At 35.4% G+C, this 18,227-nt stretch overlaps 1 protein-coding gene across 5 annotated transcripts in view; it reads right to left on the bottom strand.

Moving 5' to 3' along the window:
* CEP192 (centrosomal protein 192) overlaps positions 1-18,227 on the bottom strand; it is a 57,132-nt gene that overhangs the window by 566 nt on the left and 38,339 nt on the right. For 3 of the 5 annotated variants that reach the window (XM_086892967.1, XM_086892975.1, XM_086892988.1), the window contains 10 exons: positions 17,531-17,715; positions 17,118-17,241; positions 15,236-15,341; positions 13,661-13,856; positions 12,383-12,462; positions 11,433-11,528; positions 9,852-9,971; positions 6,053-6,174; positions 5,029-5,152; positions 4,497-4,555 (listed from right to left, as the gene is read on the bottom strand). In XM_086892967.1, coding sequence (XP_086749093.1) covers positions 4,497-4,555; positions 5,029-5,152; positions 6,053-6,174; positions 9,852-9,971; positions 11,433-11,528; positions 12,383-12,462; positions 13,661-13,856; positions 15,236-15,341; positions 17,118-17,241; positions 17,531-17,715 — 1,212 coding nt within the window. The remainder of the gene's footprint in view (positions 1-4,496; positions 4,556-5,028; positions 5,153-6,052; positions 6,175-9,851; positions 9,972-11,432; positions 11,529-12,382; positions 12,463-13,660; positions 13,857-15,235; positions 15,342-17,117; positions 17,242-17,530; positions 17,716-18,227) is intronic. The other 2 variants (XM_086892978.1, XM_086892985.1) reach the window with 1 other exon arrangement.

Here is an 18,227-nt window from a genome sequence, read left to right as displayed (position 1 = left end):
CTGTATTTTCATCAAAATGGTATACTGGATGTGCACTGGATCATCAAATTTATTTTTATAAATTAGGTTATCTGTTTTTCTTCTGAAGGACTTTGATCTTCAAGGTAATTTTTTCCTTCTGATTATACAAGGTAATACAATACTTTATTGCTGCTAGTGTACCTTGTTAAGTTTGGTCTGTCTCTTAGCAATATTGACAGTGCATAAACTTTATTTAGAGCAAAATTACTACATTTCTTCCCTTCAAACATCACACAAGTACACAAGTACTAAAATTTCCAACTCTTATTTGAAATTCATGCATTTGAAGCTACTAATTTTCACTACTTCTAATTGCTTCCACATTAAGAAATATTTTGCTGAATAACTGTAAATCAGTGTGTCCATCCTCAAACAACATTTTACAAATTCTACACCTTTCTACATAATTCCTCTTCTATTTGGATTACATAATAACATACCAAATGTAATGAGTGTTTGTTAATTGTCAAAAGCCCAGACTGAATTATTTAAAAATATAAGCCGTACAAGCAATAGCTGAAAATTTTGAGTGGCAGTCTTTTGGACTCCATATGGCATCCAATAGAAATATCCAGCACTGAAACAGGTAGTAGTAACAGGCACATACTGAAATAAGGAATTATGATCAGCATCACTTACTAGAAAAAGAAAATACTGTTTTATTTGCTTTTACTATACTGTCAATTTTCTTTCCTTAACAGTATATAGCATTATGCAAAGTCCTCTGGAATGTGCTTATTTCCCCTGCTTTTTTCTCACTCTGTTCCTACCTTTTCATACTCCTCCTCTCTATACTAATTCAACTTATCATAATCAGTCTGTGCTTTTACCCTTCTACTCTAGCCCTGACCTATATCTGAAGTCATACCTGCCCTACACACAATTTTTATTTTCTAGTATGATCCTTAGTGCTGATTAACCACACCAGCAATTTCCAGGTATGTCTTTTTTTTTTAACAATGTCCTGGTCAATCAAATAAGAGTACACACATTTAGAATAAAGACTGGGATGGTACTGTATTTTTTTTATCAGGTTAATACAAAAATAAAGTACTCATTGTACTGTAGTGAACTACAGTCAACAGTGCACCAAAGGAATACAACCGAATCAGTTTCATGTCTCATACTCGACTGCCAAGTGTTGTATAACAAATCTGGCAGTGTCTGTCTTTTTAACCATCTATGATATACAAGCTGGAGTTATTTACTCAGCTCATTAAAAAAAAAAAATCAATTCGTTAAAGTGAAGGACATCAGTATGACTATTTAATCTGTAACATGCATTATGTTAGAAAACATAAATTTTCTAGGAATAGAGTGTGAAGCTGCATTTAACTAGGCCACCTGAGAATTCACAGAAGTAAAAGTAAATTCAGTAGAAAGCCAGAAGAGATGCAGAAGTCTGTATCATCTCCAAAATAATACATGTGTGCTTCCTGATATATTAGATAACACTTTCTCAAAAAGAACAGTATGACCATACTGAAACTTACTTACTGTTAAGTTTTGATACAGTGTAAGTTAACAGTAAGTTACTTTTGAACAGTAAGTTCAAAAAGATGGGCACATCTGGCTGTCAAATATTAATTTCCAGAATATGTACCTCAATGGTACTGAGGCAGAGCAGTTTCTTAGCAAATGACAGCTATATTAAATTCCTCCTGATCTCTAAATTCAGGTGTCCATTTGGTGGGGGCTAAACACATTATTATTCTTCCCTACAAGCAGAGTGAGTCAGACATTATGTAGTCTGTTTTGTAGCAGTCTGATTTCTCACAATTGAGATAAGACTCATCACTTGCTTCCTAACCCAAAGGGAAAGATGCTATTTTCATTTTCTTGGCCAACAAAGCTGGAAAGTTCAGACTCGAGATATAACAGCTCTTTGGGCTACTCCACAACATAAATCTTCTCAGAAGTTAAGCAACCTGGAAGATTTTTCTCAAGTACAGTAATCAGAAACTATAGTTTCATGACAAGTAGAATTCTGCTGCAGTTAACTGTTTTTCTCTTAAAAAAACTCTTTCATTTCAAACTTGCCACTATGCCTGCACCTCGGTTAGTCCCTGAATTGTGTATGGCCTTTACAAGCTGTTGCACCAGCTTCAGAACCAATTTCTGAAAAGTCAGGTGTGCCTGAAGCCTTCTTCACAGACAAACTAATCCTCTAATCCTCAAAACACAACACTGCAATAAATTGAAAAAGAAGAGTACAGGCAGTTAGCCCAGTTTAAGCCATAGTAAGCAGATGGTTCATCAATGAACAGTGACCACTCACACCCAGAAGGGCGGCGACTGGAAACAAAAGTAATTAGTGAAGGTAACAACCCAACAAACAGTTTCATCTTTTTAGTAGTATCTGGAACATATACTACCCTGTAATCAGATGGCTTCTGAAAGCAATAAAACTGTGACACTTTTGTTTTCAAGCTTTAAGGAGGCATAGCAACTTGGTAGTCCTTCCAGAAACAGAAATTCGCCACTTTTTTAATGCTTAATTCATGTGCTTGTATCACTTAAGAATTATATTGTTAAAAGTATTCTCCTTTCAGTAAAAAAAAATTCTAGTCTGTCAAGAAATAGAACTCTTTTGAGTGTAAACTGCAGACAGAATTCAACAGTGGTGCTATGTACTGGTAACTGGGATAGCATTCTTCAATAACCAACTGAAGAACTGGCAAAACCACTACACCAGATTCTGAAGGTCAAGACTCTTGATATTAGATACAAAGTCTGACTTCCTTTATCTAGATTTAAAACTTGATTATACAGGATTACTTTTAAATTTGGCCCTCAAACTTAAGAGTATGCAATAGATCATGTTTAGTACATTACATTGCACTTTTTTGGCAAAAAACATATAGGTAGATAGTACTTTCTACTCTTATTCTTATATTTACAGACTAATATTCCAAGTTCCTGCAAAGAGTCTTCTCATCCAATTAGTTCTGAACATTACTTCCTAAGATGACAAATTTTAGAAGGAAACAGCTAACAGCAGCTTTATTGATATCCTCCTGGATGCTATTCTCAAATAAAAGCCATTTAAAACACTTTTAAAACTTTTTAAAAAGCATCTATTCAAGTCAAGCAAATCTTCTGTGCCTTACACTCATAAATGGGAGAGCACTATGTTGTCTTCAGAGAAATTATTTTTTTTAAAAGATAAGTAAAGCTGGTACTTACACCAAAGGAAAAACTGCCGTAAAAAAAGTAGACTGACTTTTAAACTTAAGTCTACTTCAGATAAATACAGTAGGAGTTCATAATCTCTTGCAGAAAATTTTTACACATACAGTTTTTATGGCATTCCTCAAAAACATTTTTGAAACATCAAAGTATCTGCCAGTGAAGTTACTTTATTTTTTTTTCAAGGATGGCTAAATCAAGTCATCTTGTCCTTTGTCTGCTGCTGTACAGCCTCAGACAGGCCTAGTCTTTATTTGGATAGATCTCATCCTGGTCACTACCCCCATAAAAAACCCTTCTGTGCCATCTCACATGAAATATTTAATAAAAATATGACATTTAAATTGAAGCACTAACACAAGCCTGAGAGAAGCTACAACACATGGCACTGAAAAGTGGCCTTAAGAATACTTTGAATACCTCTGGCTAGCACCACTACAGCCCTGTCTTTTTGATAAATGTGGAGCAGATTAGGAGGCAGAAAATCTAACTCCATTTACGATTTGCTCACAGTTGCTGCTCTCTACACCCTTAGCTTTCCTGTGTTAAAATGGGAACCTGTTTGAGAATGTATGCTGTACCACTTCTAATGAAATGGTTGCATTTCTACTTCCTGACAATCCCACTGTTGCAAATGAGCATGTACTTCTTGAAGAGATGACTAATACTACTGTCACACTTGTTGTAATGAGCTCCACAGATGACTGGGTTTATTTTCAGGGATTTTTATCACTAACTTAAAAATTTCTTTTATGCAGGTAAAATGCTGAAATAGTTGGTAGGACCAGACAATTCCAGTGGCTGCTCAAACCTTGTGGTTACAGAGAATCTTGGATGCAGCTCTGCAGGTTTGTCAAATTAGAAGCATGATGAAGGCAATTTGCTTGGTCTGTTGTGCAGAAAGTATAAATGGAAGGAATGACTTGATTGTGCACAGCATGCCAAATGGTTACATGAAGCATTAGGCTTAACATTAAAAGCAGCAGCACTGTTAGAAACAATTTGCAGAGAAGAAATTGGCAAATGCAGAAATAACTGTGTGGGCTCATTCTGCTTCAAACAGAGATTAGAGAGTACAGTTTAGCAGAAAAAAAAAAATAAAAAAGAAACCCAACAAAAAAAAGCCTCACAACCCCACCCCCCACAAACCAGTAACTATAAACAAAAGCATGCAGAATATTTATATGTACATTTTAGTACTATACATACGCAGAAGATATTTATCTTATTGAATTACTTGGTTCATTTTTTTGTTAGGAGAGGATGTTAGCATATGCATTACTCACCTTAGAGAGTATTTCAAGTGCTTGATGTAGAAAGGCTCTCTGGGATTTACAAATTTCAGCTGTAATTTAATACAAAATGCTTAAAAGTGCACTATATTTAAGCCCATCATATTCAACTTCTGACAAGTGTAAGATAATCCACTTACAAATACAGCTTTACACACACCCAAGGTTTAAAAATAAAGACTGCCCACATTTGTGGACGGTAAGGAAAAAATCTTATTTTAATATTTTAATGAAGTTAAAAAATTAAAATCAGTAAATTAGAATAATAAAAAACCTATACAAACTATGATCTATATGATCTATGAAACTATATTTTCGTATCAATTTATTACAAATACATTCAGTTAGTCAGACAAAAAAGAAAAATTATACATCGAAATTCTTCCAATATTGACTTTTGGAACTAGCAAACTAAAATGTGTATGGCTGCAATTTTTGTCAAGAGTAAAAGAGAAAAAAAAGAGTGCAGCTGAGCAATTGAAAGGACTTACAAGTATCTGTTTAAGATGAAGTCTGCCAAACTCACCATGTGTGTTGTGCAGGAGTTATTCCGCAAATGGACCTTTAATGTGCATGCTTCCCCAACTCTGGTTAGAGGAAAAACGTAGACATCTTCTGGTGCATATACCCCTTGAATGACCTCTTTTTGTCTGATTTGCAAAAGGGATTAAGATATTAACATTTCTGACCTGTATGATCTGTGTATATTAAGTGCATACTTGAAGTAACAGTTGTATTTTCAGCGAATAAATCAGGAAAAATGGAAAGAACCAGAAAACATCAACTCTCTCACCTTCAGTTTTATAGGCCAGATATTTTAAGAAAGAATAAAAGCATCACTGTGGCATAAATATACAGGAATTTACTTACATGCACTTTCACAGTCTGAGTTTTTCCCCCATATGCTTTACCAGAGACTTAGAGTCTTATCAAAGATTGCAGGTTTAACCAAACATTTTACTCTTCTGCTATATTCACATCATCTTATAGTAAAAGCACTGACAATTAACTTAAGACAGCAAGTTTAAGACATGCAGTGGTTAAGACATAGTGGTTTTCTCAGAATTGACTTTACAGTCAGTTGGGGTGTCCAACAGGCAAATATACAAAAAGTGTACACTAAATTCTACTGCCAGTACCAGTTCATTTACCACAGCATATCGTAGTTAGACAGCTTAGAAACTCAACTGAAAAGAAAAAGCATGGAAGATTGAACAATACAAAGCCACAAAGAGATTTTGGCAAGTCTATTTTTTACAGCTGCTTACTCTAACACAGAATCATAGGATCCTTCAGGACAGAAGATACTCAGATGGGCTCTAGTTCAACCTCTTGCTCCAGTCAAGGGTCAGATGTGAGGTCAGAGCATGCTGTCCAGTTAAATCCCAAAAAGCTTTGAGGACAGAGACAGGACAGACTCTCTGTGAAGCCTGTTCCACCACACAGATGTCCCGACAGTAAAAAAGGTTTTGGTTGTGGGGCTGGGCTCTACTCCCACACCCTTTTACCCAGCCACAGACACACTCTTGTCAGGTTTTGTCCATACATACCTTATTCTTTTTGGTTGGCCTTCAGAGTAAGCTTTCCTTTCTGGTGTAACTCGAAGCTCAGTTTTTGTAAGGGCACTTGGAGAAGATTTCACAACTGGTGTTTCATTTTCTGCTTTAGTACTCTATTGGCAAAACCAGAGAAGACTGTAAACTTTGAGTTCAAAAGTACTTAAATATTCAGGAATGTAAGTCATTCCCCTTACCCAATCCAAGACTTTTTATTTATAGAATAATCTTTCAGGAGCATGAGAGATGGAAGCAATTATTTAGAGGACTATGTCAACAGCTTCTGTGCTTTACAAATACTTATTTATTACAAGACAGTTCACAACAAACTAGCAGTGCAGGTGGAATCTCAAAAAGGCTGCAAGCAACCAAGATTTTACTAGAAGCCAAAAAACCCCTCACTTCCTCTGCAGATATTATGCCCATATGCCTCAAGAACAACCAAGTTGGCTAAACAACTGCTCAGAAAGAAGATGTAAGTCAGCATTATAATCTGAATTCTCAAAACAGCAAAAAGCATTGTAATAATTTTGTACTATGAACAATACATCTTTCTCAAAGAAAGGCCTCTCCAGAGAGGCAGAATCAGATAATGTACTATATGGTATTTTCTGTGTTCAGAAATTAGGCCAAAATATTTACCATCACCAAGATCCCCATTTAGGGTATTCTAACACAAGGAGACCAGATCACCCAATGGGAATAAATGGACAAACAACCAATTTCAAATTCTGTGTTGCTTAATGAATCTTGCAAGATATTCTTTGGAGTCCCCTTGGGTCACAACATCTTAAACAAAGTTAAAGAACCAAAAGAACCTCCTACACTTATGGTTGTACAACATTATGTCAATTTTTGAAATGGTGCTGACGTTTTAGACAAGTAGTTGATTCCCTGACGCAGGGAAGATGAAAAAAATAGATTCATCTTCAATAGAGCTGCTATGACAAACTTGTCTTTAAGACATTCATTTCTTCTATTGAAAGAGCTGCTAATCAGTCTGTCAGAAATAGCAGCAGCCATAAAAAAAAAATCTTAATTTTAAAGGATACATTTTTCAGTTGCAAATAAGCCATGAACCCCAGTAGAACCCAACAAAGACAAGAAGGGATTTGCACATGTGTCTTGTTTCAAGAGGTTTTATTTTTCCACCTAGTGAAAAACAATGGGCATCATGGCTCTGTTATCATTCAAATTCTAATTTATCAAAAGGCAAGTTGACTGCGTGAGAATAAGGTACATTATGGAAAATGATCAGAAGTTATCCCAGTCTTTATAAGAGCATGTTGAAATACTGCTCACTTTACCACAGTCTGTACTGACTTCTGCTGTTTTAAATGAGAGCAGGGCATTAACACTCCAAATGGTTGCAACTGAATGCTGCAGCTCCAAAGACACCTCAGGAACACAGGTTTGTATAGCTTGAAAATTGGAATTATTTTTCTCACAGATTTTAAAAAGGTTTTTGCTCCTCTAACTTCTGAGATACACAAAGATGATGAAACTTTCTGCTCCTGATACTTTTAAATGTATTTAATGTTACTTATGTACATTACATAACTTTTTAAAGTACGTAAACCATGTAAATGAAAAAACTGCATGCATTCAACATTTGCAGTATCTTCAAAAAATAGCAGGGGTTCTTTACAAAGTCCTCAACTTTCTATTTGCTAAAGCGGCAGTCAGGACTTTGATGCTGCCTTAGCCTTGTGGCAGGTGGTTGCTAGTTCACCCAGAAGGGAGCAATAGAACCAAACAGCAGTCCAAGACTCTGTGCACAATACTCATTCTCAGCTCAATGATCTTCGAAGAGCCCCCAGCAGCAGGAGCAGATGTTCTTCAGGAAAAGAAAAAACTAAGTTTGAATGACCAGCAGCAAAAGAATCCCTCCTTTCTTTGTCTCTCGGACTGGTTTTTAAGACACGATGATCTGAACTCCTGACTATAGTTTCCAATGATGAAGACTGCAAACACATGTAGAGCATAATCAAAATTACAGTTATTTAAGTTTTTAGGAAAAAGATTTAAGTGGTATGTGCCACCGATTTTTTCTAAATTAATGTTGTTCTTCTAGTTCCTTCCTGAGTTCTTCCAAATTTTTCATTTCTTCTGAAGTGGTGCTATAAATAAACACCACTCAGTCACTCTGAATGACAATCAGTCACTCTTCCCACTTCATTCTATCAGAAGTCACATTAACCACAGCTGTAGCCCCTTGCCTCAGCAAAACCACCAGATTCCCAGTCCTTTTCAAAGTTTTGGTAACACTGCCTAAACTCTTGATCCCAAGAAGACAACAGATTATGATTCACTTGTCTTCTCAACTGAACACTAAATGTTCTGCGTTGATCCCTCTTCTGAGATGTAGTTGTACCTAGCTGATAAATACAATACTTCCTTCTCAAATCTTTCTGAAAATGATCGTAACATGCATTTCAAATATTTTCTATGAACTTTTTTCCCATGTGCAGAGATTCTATAAAGATCTAATTGTTAACAGCTTCGAAAAAAATTAAGAACAAATCTGATACATTAGTTTAAAAACATTAATATCAAGTTATGCTGCTCAAAGATTTACACAACTCTGACAACTAGTCACGTTTTTAAGAAGAGACTTCTTTAAAACTCTAGAGTTCTGTTAAAGAATTAATCTTCTCCACATTTCAACTAGCTTTAAAAAGACAAATGATTTAGACGATTTCCTCATTTTCAGGAAAATTATGATCAAAGAATTTGATGAAAGCCTAATAAAAAACCATCTAAAACCAAACATTATACAGGACTCTCATACCAAAAATCAGAAGTTATTTAACATAAACCTTTCTACAAGTACTCTTTCAACACAATTAATTTTGAAAGAACAAGGAATCTACAAAACAAATGTAAGGTATCTTGGCAAGAAGGCTAAGTAAGGTTCCTACTACTGAAGCATGCTTAGTACTCTAAAGAAAGATCCCAAATCTTTGTGTGGACTTCTTCAAAAAATGAAGTCAAACCTTCTGAAGAGCACAGCAAAGCATATATAGTAATCGTGTCATGCTGAACATACAAAGCTCTTCATATTAAGCTTATTTTACTAATAATTAGAATTCTCCCTTCCTCATGGTAATAAGTCCTCTGTCCTATGTGAATTCCTCTTGCACAGATGGGATAAAAAGCAAGGTAAGGAGAGAGAGCACAGGAAATCAGTTGCAACTCCCAGCTTGCTTCTTCCAAGCTTTATCATAATATTTGAGCTGAGGAACAACAGGGAAGCAAAGGAGAGCTCAAACCCAATTGCTCCCATGTATACATTTCACAATTATTCCCACCTACATTGTTACTCTGATAAAATACTGAAGCAGGTTTTATTAGAGACACAAATACCCATCTCTAAGATGGATATTTGAAAATTCCAGCACTGAATTATGTATTATAGCAAAGGTCAGTTACTTCACTATTTATTTACAAAAATAAAACCAACAAACAAAAAACCAAACAAAACTGATAAAAACATCTTTGTTTACAGAAACAATTCCCCTAGAATGTAAATTTGTCTCTACTCTCTCTGAGCTAAAAAAAGTTTTATATCATAAATGCCAAAAGATAATTCATTATCACATAAGGAAGAAGAAGAAGGTGTTTTTGTAACGTAAGAAAAAAAAAATACAATTTAGCCCAGCAAAAATACTAACAAGGTTGAGTTTTTTTCCAGAATATACCAAGGTATATACAAAAGAGTAGTGTATAATAAAATCAAGGTGTTACAAAAAATCTGTGCTCAAGACAGTGTTTATAGCATTTATATACTCACATTTCCAGAAAGCTGAATTTTCAATTTGTGTTTCCTACTTGGATTTTCAACTGAGTAATACTCAAGGTCCCAGAACTGGGAGTAATCTCCTTTATCTCTAGGTGAAAAGATTACAGCAACCTACAAAAAAAAAAAAGAGAAAAATTTTGCAGGACACTAATTATCTTCAGCATCTTCATACCTTCACAGTTTTACCTGTACAAAGTTATGGTTCAGCCAGCACAAAATTTACACACCACAGAATACACATGGCCTACACAGCTGATCTTGCAGAAAACTATACAACTAGCTAGTCCTCCTTTGCCCAAAAGTGGAAAGAATTGGATGAAAGATGTGCAAGCAACTTTGAACAAAATTTGAGTTCAGATAATCTGCTTTAAGCAAAGTCAGCAAGTGCTGGCACAATTACTGCTGTTAGTAAACAGAGAGAAAGGGGACCAGGAAGAAAATGTGTGCACCTGAAAAAAAACTTCCTTCATCTGGTAACTAAGCTGTGAACATTCAACTCCTCCAGCTCCAAATCTGTAACGCACTGTGCTACAATTATTAGTAGGCCTGAAATTTAAACCAACTTGCAAGCCATGAATATGATCAATCTTAAAGGTCACCTATGTGACAAAGGCTTGTCTCTGTATAGTGCTGTACCAGGTTAATTCAAGAGTAAAGTTTTATTGTTTTCAGAACTGAGGTCGAGAGGAGAGAGAGAGGAGCAGATTAGAATAGACCACTACAACTATATCAAATTAGCCAAACATCATATCCACTGCCAAAAAAAACCCCAGCCAATCATGACACTGTACCTTATCAGCTTCAGCCCACTGCCTGGCATCCCAATGATGTAAATATTATTCAAATAGGCCTGAACTAGGTTTGCTAAGGCAAATACAATTGTTTAGATTCAAATAACGGCTTGCAATATTATCAAATTACTATGAAACTGGACAGAAATAAGTTTTTTATTCTTGTAAATTGTTTACAAATTGCATCTCTATAGAAATAATGTCATAATTATCCATAACAATGAAAAGCTAGGTGTTAATGAAAATTGAAAGATAAAACTCAAGCAGCATTGTGAGAGAAGACCCTTACAAATCCATTCAGTCTATCCTTGGATGTGCTTTATAACTGTGGTTATGAATCCCTCTACTGGCCAAGAGACAAAATTGTAAGTCAAATGAAACCAACTTTAGGAACAGACAACTGTTCTTAAACAAATATAGCAAGAATGCTTCAAGGAAGGGAATCAGGTGCTTATACTAGGTTTTGTAAGAACCCAAAATTATCTGCCATTTTCTTCTGGAATTTTACAAAGCATTTAAAATAATTTTCTGTTCTAAAATAATTTGTCCTTAAAAACTCCCAAACAGTAACACAAACACACAACCACTTTGAAATCAAACTACTTTGATTGCATGAATCAACTCTGCTGAATTAAGCTGCTACAGACTACCTGATACACTCCAGAACCCAAAACTGAAAGGCCAACATTTTATCATTATCAGATAAAATCTATTTCTCATTTAAGATCTTGTGTTACAATTGAGATACACTAATATGCCTGAAATATTTATAAATGTTTACCTTCTCTTGTCCATGAACTTCGAGAGTACCAGAAACATGGGAAAATCCAAAAGCAGAGTAAGGAACCCTATAAACAGCACCACTTCCATCCACATCCTGCAAATGAATTTATGAGTCAGATTCAGAAGGAAAAAAATAGCCTCAAACCACACAATACACCCACAAACACACCCCCCTTGCAGAAGACTGAGGAAAATACACCCAATTAAATTGCTTTTAAATGAAGAATTAATACTGACTCCCTAAAAGCAAATTATTAAAGACTGAAACTGCTAAACCCAGTCACCACAACTACTGACTTACAGTTCAGAGGTGATGCACTGGCTGGAACATGATATACAGTCCCATGGGGTACCAGTAACAGTGCAACATAATCATTTTCCATCATTTCACAACAATTGACCATAATAATAATTCTAGCCTAAAATCAAAAATCATCACAGCATTTCAGACTATCAAAAAAATAGGGAATCATTTACAACAGCTAGGCATGGGCAAGATTACTGTAATTAAAATAATCCTTGACTTAACTCAAGTTTCTCCTGAGATACCATGTACAGTGCAGTTTCAGCAACACAAGTCTAGAACAAGACAAGTCTGGCATTCTGGAGCCATAAAGAGACACCTATCTTTCATTTATGCTTGATTATTTAATGCAATCTGGATAATGATACTCTGTGAGCACCAGCAAACTCTGTAAAGCAGAAAGTGAAACAGAAACTGTAGCACAGAGCACAGTTGATTCACAGTCAGGGAGCACATTAGGGAAGAAAAAAAGGAGCAAAACATTTCCCTGATATGGAAAGAGATAAAAAAACCTCTGTAACTGAGGTCATGGTCAAATACATATTCTTCCTTGAGAAGCAGCTAGGAGGGAGGACACAGGAAGAGAGAAGTTAAAATAAAACCCAGGGATTTGCATAAAACTCCCAATGCAAGCATTCACTCACTTTAACATAGGGTGGTACAAAAGATGACAACTTCCACTTCAGATTTTCATTCCCTTTGTTCTCCATTTCCAGGAAATTCTCTAAAAGAGAAATATCAGACCAGTATACTAAACATCTTTGTTCAAGTATCCCTGGTATAAAGAGTTAAGCAGAAACTATGTTTCTAGATGAACACAAACACGTGTGGAAACAGCTTTCATTATAACAAGTCTCAAGAGCAGACTCAAAGCACTCTGTCATAAAATTTGTAAAAGCTTATACACAAGCACACAAAAAAAACCCCAAAAGATATCCAACTCCTTCCCAAGACATTATTTGATCATTCAGAGACACAACACAGAGTATTCCACTCTGGGACCAAATAAAGTTGTATCAAAAAAATCTGTTTTATTACTCAGCATTACATATAAATACATGTCTCATGGCAAGAATTAATAGGACAAGATCATCTCAGCCTAGAATAGCACTCAAAGTTTAGCTGCAGACATACATTATATAGGAAATTTATAAACACCAAAGTATTACATTACAATCCTTTCATAATTTTAGCAAAAAAACCCCAAATAAAATTGATAAATTAAGCCTTACAAGTCCTCAAGTCTGCTGGAAAAAAAATTTAAGTCAATGGATCATTAAAAAAACCTTAATTACCTGAAATAGTAAGTACTACAAAAAATCCTGGTATCTAGATAACAGAATGAGAGTTCCATAAAGTTACTTTGAGAATTTTAAGTATTACTGGAATTAATAGTACAGACCAAGCATTTCAGACTCCATTATCTACACTGTCCTCCTTGATCACTATGTACCCAGACAAGGACAGCCATCCTTATAGCTGGCAGTCCTGTGGTCTTTAGGAAGAGCATTTATTTCCTTGCTAAACACAGACAGATAGGTCTCATGGGCACAAGCACAGATGAGAACAGATCTACTGCAAAGGTGTGTTGAGCCGTGTTTTAAGTAGTCAGGGGAACCTTTTAACATTCTCTTTTCCCCAGACACAGCCACCTTAGTGCCTTAAAAACCCAGCAACTGATTTGCCTTTATGCAAACCTATCTATGGAAAAAAAAAAGTGGGACTATACTGTATAAGGAGAACAAAAAAAATTAAAAAAGGATTTCAAACTGAAGGTAGAAGTGGGAAACTGGTCATTCATGCTTATTAGACTAAGAGAACCAAACCAAAGGCACTGAAGCTCCCAAACATGCAATACAGTAAACAAACTCTCTGAACACAAGATACTGCAGATGCTATATTTAATATCTAATTCCTCTTACCTGAGCTTTGACCAGATCTTGTTTTAGGAAAAACAATGTTTTTGTTCTTTATCTCCATTTCTGTTAGAGGGAGCCTGGGGAGAGGCTTTGGCACATCAGCAGTAGGATTTTCAGACTGTGGAGTCATTACATCACTTCTCCTACATGGAAAGTCTGTGCTCTGTGCGACAGCCTCTTGAATAAGCACTTTAATAAACTTGTGTACAATTTGGAGAAAAGCAAAGTTTTAAACAGTGAATATTAATATATTAACAAGTGAAACTATTTAGCTCTATTTCCTTGAGCTGCAAGAGCTTATGTTCAGCTTTACATTTTAACAGATGAAAGCTCTCATACATTAAATCACCAGGTCTTCTCCAACCTCAAGAGTTTAAAGATTCTAGGACAAGTTTAATTTAGGAGACAAGGAACATTCACTGAAAATTTGCCATCTAGGCATTTTAATTCAACAGGAATAATAATTTCAACTAATTTAACTGACAATTCCTACAGCATTCTCTGTTGCAGATAAGGGAAACAGCTGCCTCATTCAGAAGAAGCTTTGTGTTCACTTTTGCTACATAATTAGAAATTTTAAAAGTTTCAGTTAATACTAGTAAATCTTAGCATACTTTTTGCTGATTTGGAGAGGTAGCAAATAAATGATAAAAGCATTATTAGCTACCAGATTTCTTATCATTTGATGGGTTTTGCTACATTCTCAACACTTGTCCTAACAGATTTGTTAAATCCTTTTCTCATATTGCAGAACCTAACATAATTAATTATGTACAGTCATCATTTCCTTCTCAACAACTTCCCTGTTTGTTTGGGTTTTTGAAGGCAGTTTCCAATTCTATATCATACCTCACACTTCCCTCCATGGAAAATGAAAGCAGATACAGTTTTATCCCTTCAGTATCTATTTCTCTCTCTATACATTGTTACAAATAACCCAAAACACACACTGACTGTAAAAGTAAGAAAAAAAGTCTTTTTCTTTAGGAGAGATTACCAAAGAGTTCATCTGCTCTTACACAGAAAAAGGAACTGTTTGCTTTATAAATTTTACTTAATTTTAAATTAATTTTACTTTAATGCCTCAACCAGGGAAATGTCTTGGATTAAAATCCATGAAAAGGCAGAACCTGTTCTAGACATTATTTATCACAGACCTGTCATCCAGAAGTTCAAGTTTACCTTAAGGGAGCTCAAAAGGAGCTATGGTGACTTGTCCAATAACCTCTTTTAACTTTTATTTTAAAATATAATACAGACTACTTTTATGTGTGCACATCTACATATATATATATTTAGCATTTTAGAAAATTATGCATAAGGCAGTGGTGGGTGCAATTTTTTTGGAAATTCAGTGTTCACATCATAGTATTTCTTCAGAGATTAATAAACTAAAAATCTCATTATACAAAATGGCATTTCGACTACTTTTCTTTATGAAAACTTCACGGATTAAGAAGAATAATAATGGAAGTTGACAGAGGTGCTGACTCAGATCTAAAAGGTTTTAGCAACTTTATTGGAACCAACAAAGTAAAATAAAAAGCTGCAATCTGAAGTCTCAAGTAAACCATGTACCTTTAGTCCATTATCACAATGGATATAGATTAGGCCACTCCAAGGAATTAATGTGGGCCTTGTGGCAAGTGATGGATTAGGACTCACCAGAATTAGTGTACTGCCCCTAAAAGAAAAATAAATAAAAATCAACTAGCATAATTCTCATACTAGACTAAGTATCTACATTTGTCACTAGCCCACCCAAGAAAGGATACAATTTTAAGGTAGCAGATAAGTGAAGATGCTCTACAGATAGTTAAATTTAAGGTATTCAGATATGCAATACATTGAGCTTTAATAACCATGATCCCAGGATCTTCTTTCACCATCACTAAGAAATCAGATCCCCTCTTTTCATGGCCTAACTCTGTTCAAGAATTCTTCAGGCTCCAGCCACCACAGTGCAGAGTATAAAATATTCTGGCTGGCTCTTGTTCTGACAGGTTGACTGCCCTTGGCACTGCAAGGAGATGGTCATGAAAAATAGAAAACTGGGCAAGTGTAGCTTGCTGTGCTTAAGTCAGCTGTTCCCACGGGTCTGCTTCCTACTTGCAGACCTCTGTTCTTGATCCAAACTACTTACTTGAACCCAAAATGAGAGAATTCTGCCCACTCTTTTCCAGTAAACACATTTTAAAAGTCTACCCTGCAAGAAAATTCCTTGCAGAAGGCCTTCAATATCCTCTTTTAAGAAATCATCCTGACAATCCTGAATTTAGGGTATGAGACACTCAGTATGTCCTTACTTTCACAGCTACTGGAAAGTCATTCATTGTTACTGCTTTTTGAGACTATTTTTCTCAGCACTGATTGAATCTACAATGAGTGGCAGATATCCTAGCCCTTCCATGGAACACTATTTTGTTCTCACTAGTGATGAAAGTTTCCCAGAAATTTTTATCTACATGAATATGAAATTAAGTGTTCAAAATGCAATTGGCGAGGCAGGACTGAAGAGAAAGTATATTTGGGCAATCATACTTCAAAGTTAAAGCAACTACTGAAATACAATTCTGAAAGCAAAACTGGTTTTTTGATGGGAGACATTTTTTTGGAGGATGAGAATAGTTTAATACAGGGTCTTAAAGCTGATCAGAACTGAACCTTCAAAAACACCAGAAATTTAGAAGGGAGAGATGAGCAAACCTTTCAAACATAAATTGCGGAAATCTTTGCTGCCCTGTGTGAGAAGTCTCATATACATATACAGTGATACTATGACTACTTTCCCAAAAAAACCACACTAATTAAGGCACATGCAAGCTGATAGCGGCTTGTCATTATTTTCATACCTACAGATACTGAGGAGCCAAAGGTTGAATGCCAAAACACAGTTTTCTCAAAATAAAAAAAAAATCCCAGAATCAAGTTGTGAGGAATATCATCAGCACATTTGCTAAAGAAAACACTAAGTCCCCGGAAGAGAAGCCTTCTTGAAGAACTGTTATTTTGGGGGTTGTTTCTTGGTTGTGGGAGGGAAGGAAGTGTTTTTTGTTTTTAAATCCATAGCTAAATTTTAAACAAAAAACTACTGTGAAAGATTTTTAAAGCTTCAGCTTCACTGGCCATTCAGCTCCTTGAAAATAATGCAATTATAGTACTTCCAGGCACAGAAAATTCCTGGCATCGAGGTAATTATACACTAGACAGAAGAACATCCCCATTACACACAACTGTAAAAGGAAAAGGTCCTAAAAAAAGCTAGATTTTGCATGTTAGTTGACAAAAAGTCTATACCCTGGAACTAAAATAGTTTCAGGGTACAGCCTAAGCAAACTAAGGTGAATTCCTAAAAAACAATTAAAATTCCTAAATTAGTTGCACACTTAAACTAAAAATAAATTCCTCCAAAACCTTTCCACATTTTCACACATAAAGGAACTTAAGGAAATATACTTACTCTGGTTCAACATTTCCATGTTGTGGGGTTATAGTAAGGCAATGAGCTGGCCATGAAAGTTCAAATGTCAACATTCTATTAGAATTGTTGAGAATTTTTACATGTCTAATATCTGCTGTTTCACCTGTAACACAAAAATAAAAGCCAACATGTACAAAAATTCACAAAAATGCGCAAGACACAGAGATGCACCAATGAAAATAAAGTATTTTCTGCCCCAATTTTTACGCTCATATTACTTTAAACTCTTCATAGGTATGCATTCTGTATGTATACACAGAGCACTATCCAAAACTGTATTCAAATCAAGTTTGCATGAAGATTAATGGCCAAACCACAATTACAAACATCTTATGCAGTACTGTTATCTTAATACTGAAGTGGCTATTTCATTAACTTCAAAAAATATTTACCAATAGAAGGAGATGTCAAAGTCAAATACTCAGGTGTAACAGTCCAAGTCTGTTGAGCATCTGATTTATTCTGAACCAGATCATTAGTTTTTGCAGATAAAGAAGTACCCTGAGGTCCTTTAACAGGAAGAACATCCAAAGGTGCAGTGGTATGTCTGACAAAGTTCTCAAACCTGAAAATAAGACTGCATTAAGCAAAAGCAGTAAAAAAAATCTCATGAGTAATTATAATAGTCTACTCTTAGTATTTCTCAAAATATTATTATTAAAATACAATATTTTTTATATGGGCCCTGAATTTAATTCAATTCTCCATTAAGTAAAAAACAATCCAGCAGCTGTATCAGGACATAGCTTTTTCACAGAATATTTGGAAGTGGAAGGTAGCATTTAGAATGAGAAGAACTGAAAAAAATAATTATCTTCAGAAAATAATATAAAATAATTTGAATAAAACATATACAGAGAAAACGAGTATTGCATAGAGAAATAAGGCAATGTAAGTTGAGTTTCACAGCATGCTGTGCAACACATTCTGAGGATCAGGAGGGAGCTGTGGAGATCAGTCATCCAACACCCCTGCACAAAGGAGGGTCAGCTACAGCAGGTTACTCAGGACATTGAGCAGCCAGGTTTTTCATTTCTTCAGAGATGGAAACTTCACAGCCCCTCTGGGCAACCTGTTCCAATGCCTAAC

The sequence above is a fragment of the Cyanistes caeruleus genome, chromosome 1 (genome assembly GCF_971803275.1).
Source record: "Cyanistes caeruleus chromosome 1, bCyaCae1.hap1.1, whole genome shotgun sequence".
Taxonomy (NCBI): domain Eukaryota; kingdom Metazoa; phylum Chordata; class Aves; order Passeriformes; family Paridae; genus Cyanistes; species Cyanistes caeruleus.
The sequence above is the reverse complement of the archived record's forward strand: the minus strand, read 5'-3'. Positions and strand labels throughout refer to the sequence as shown.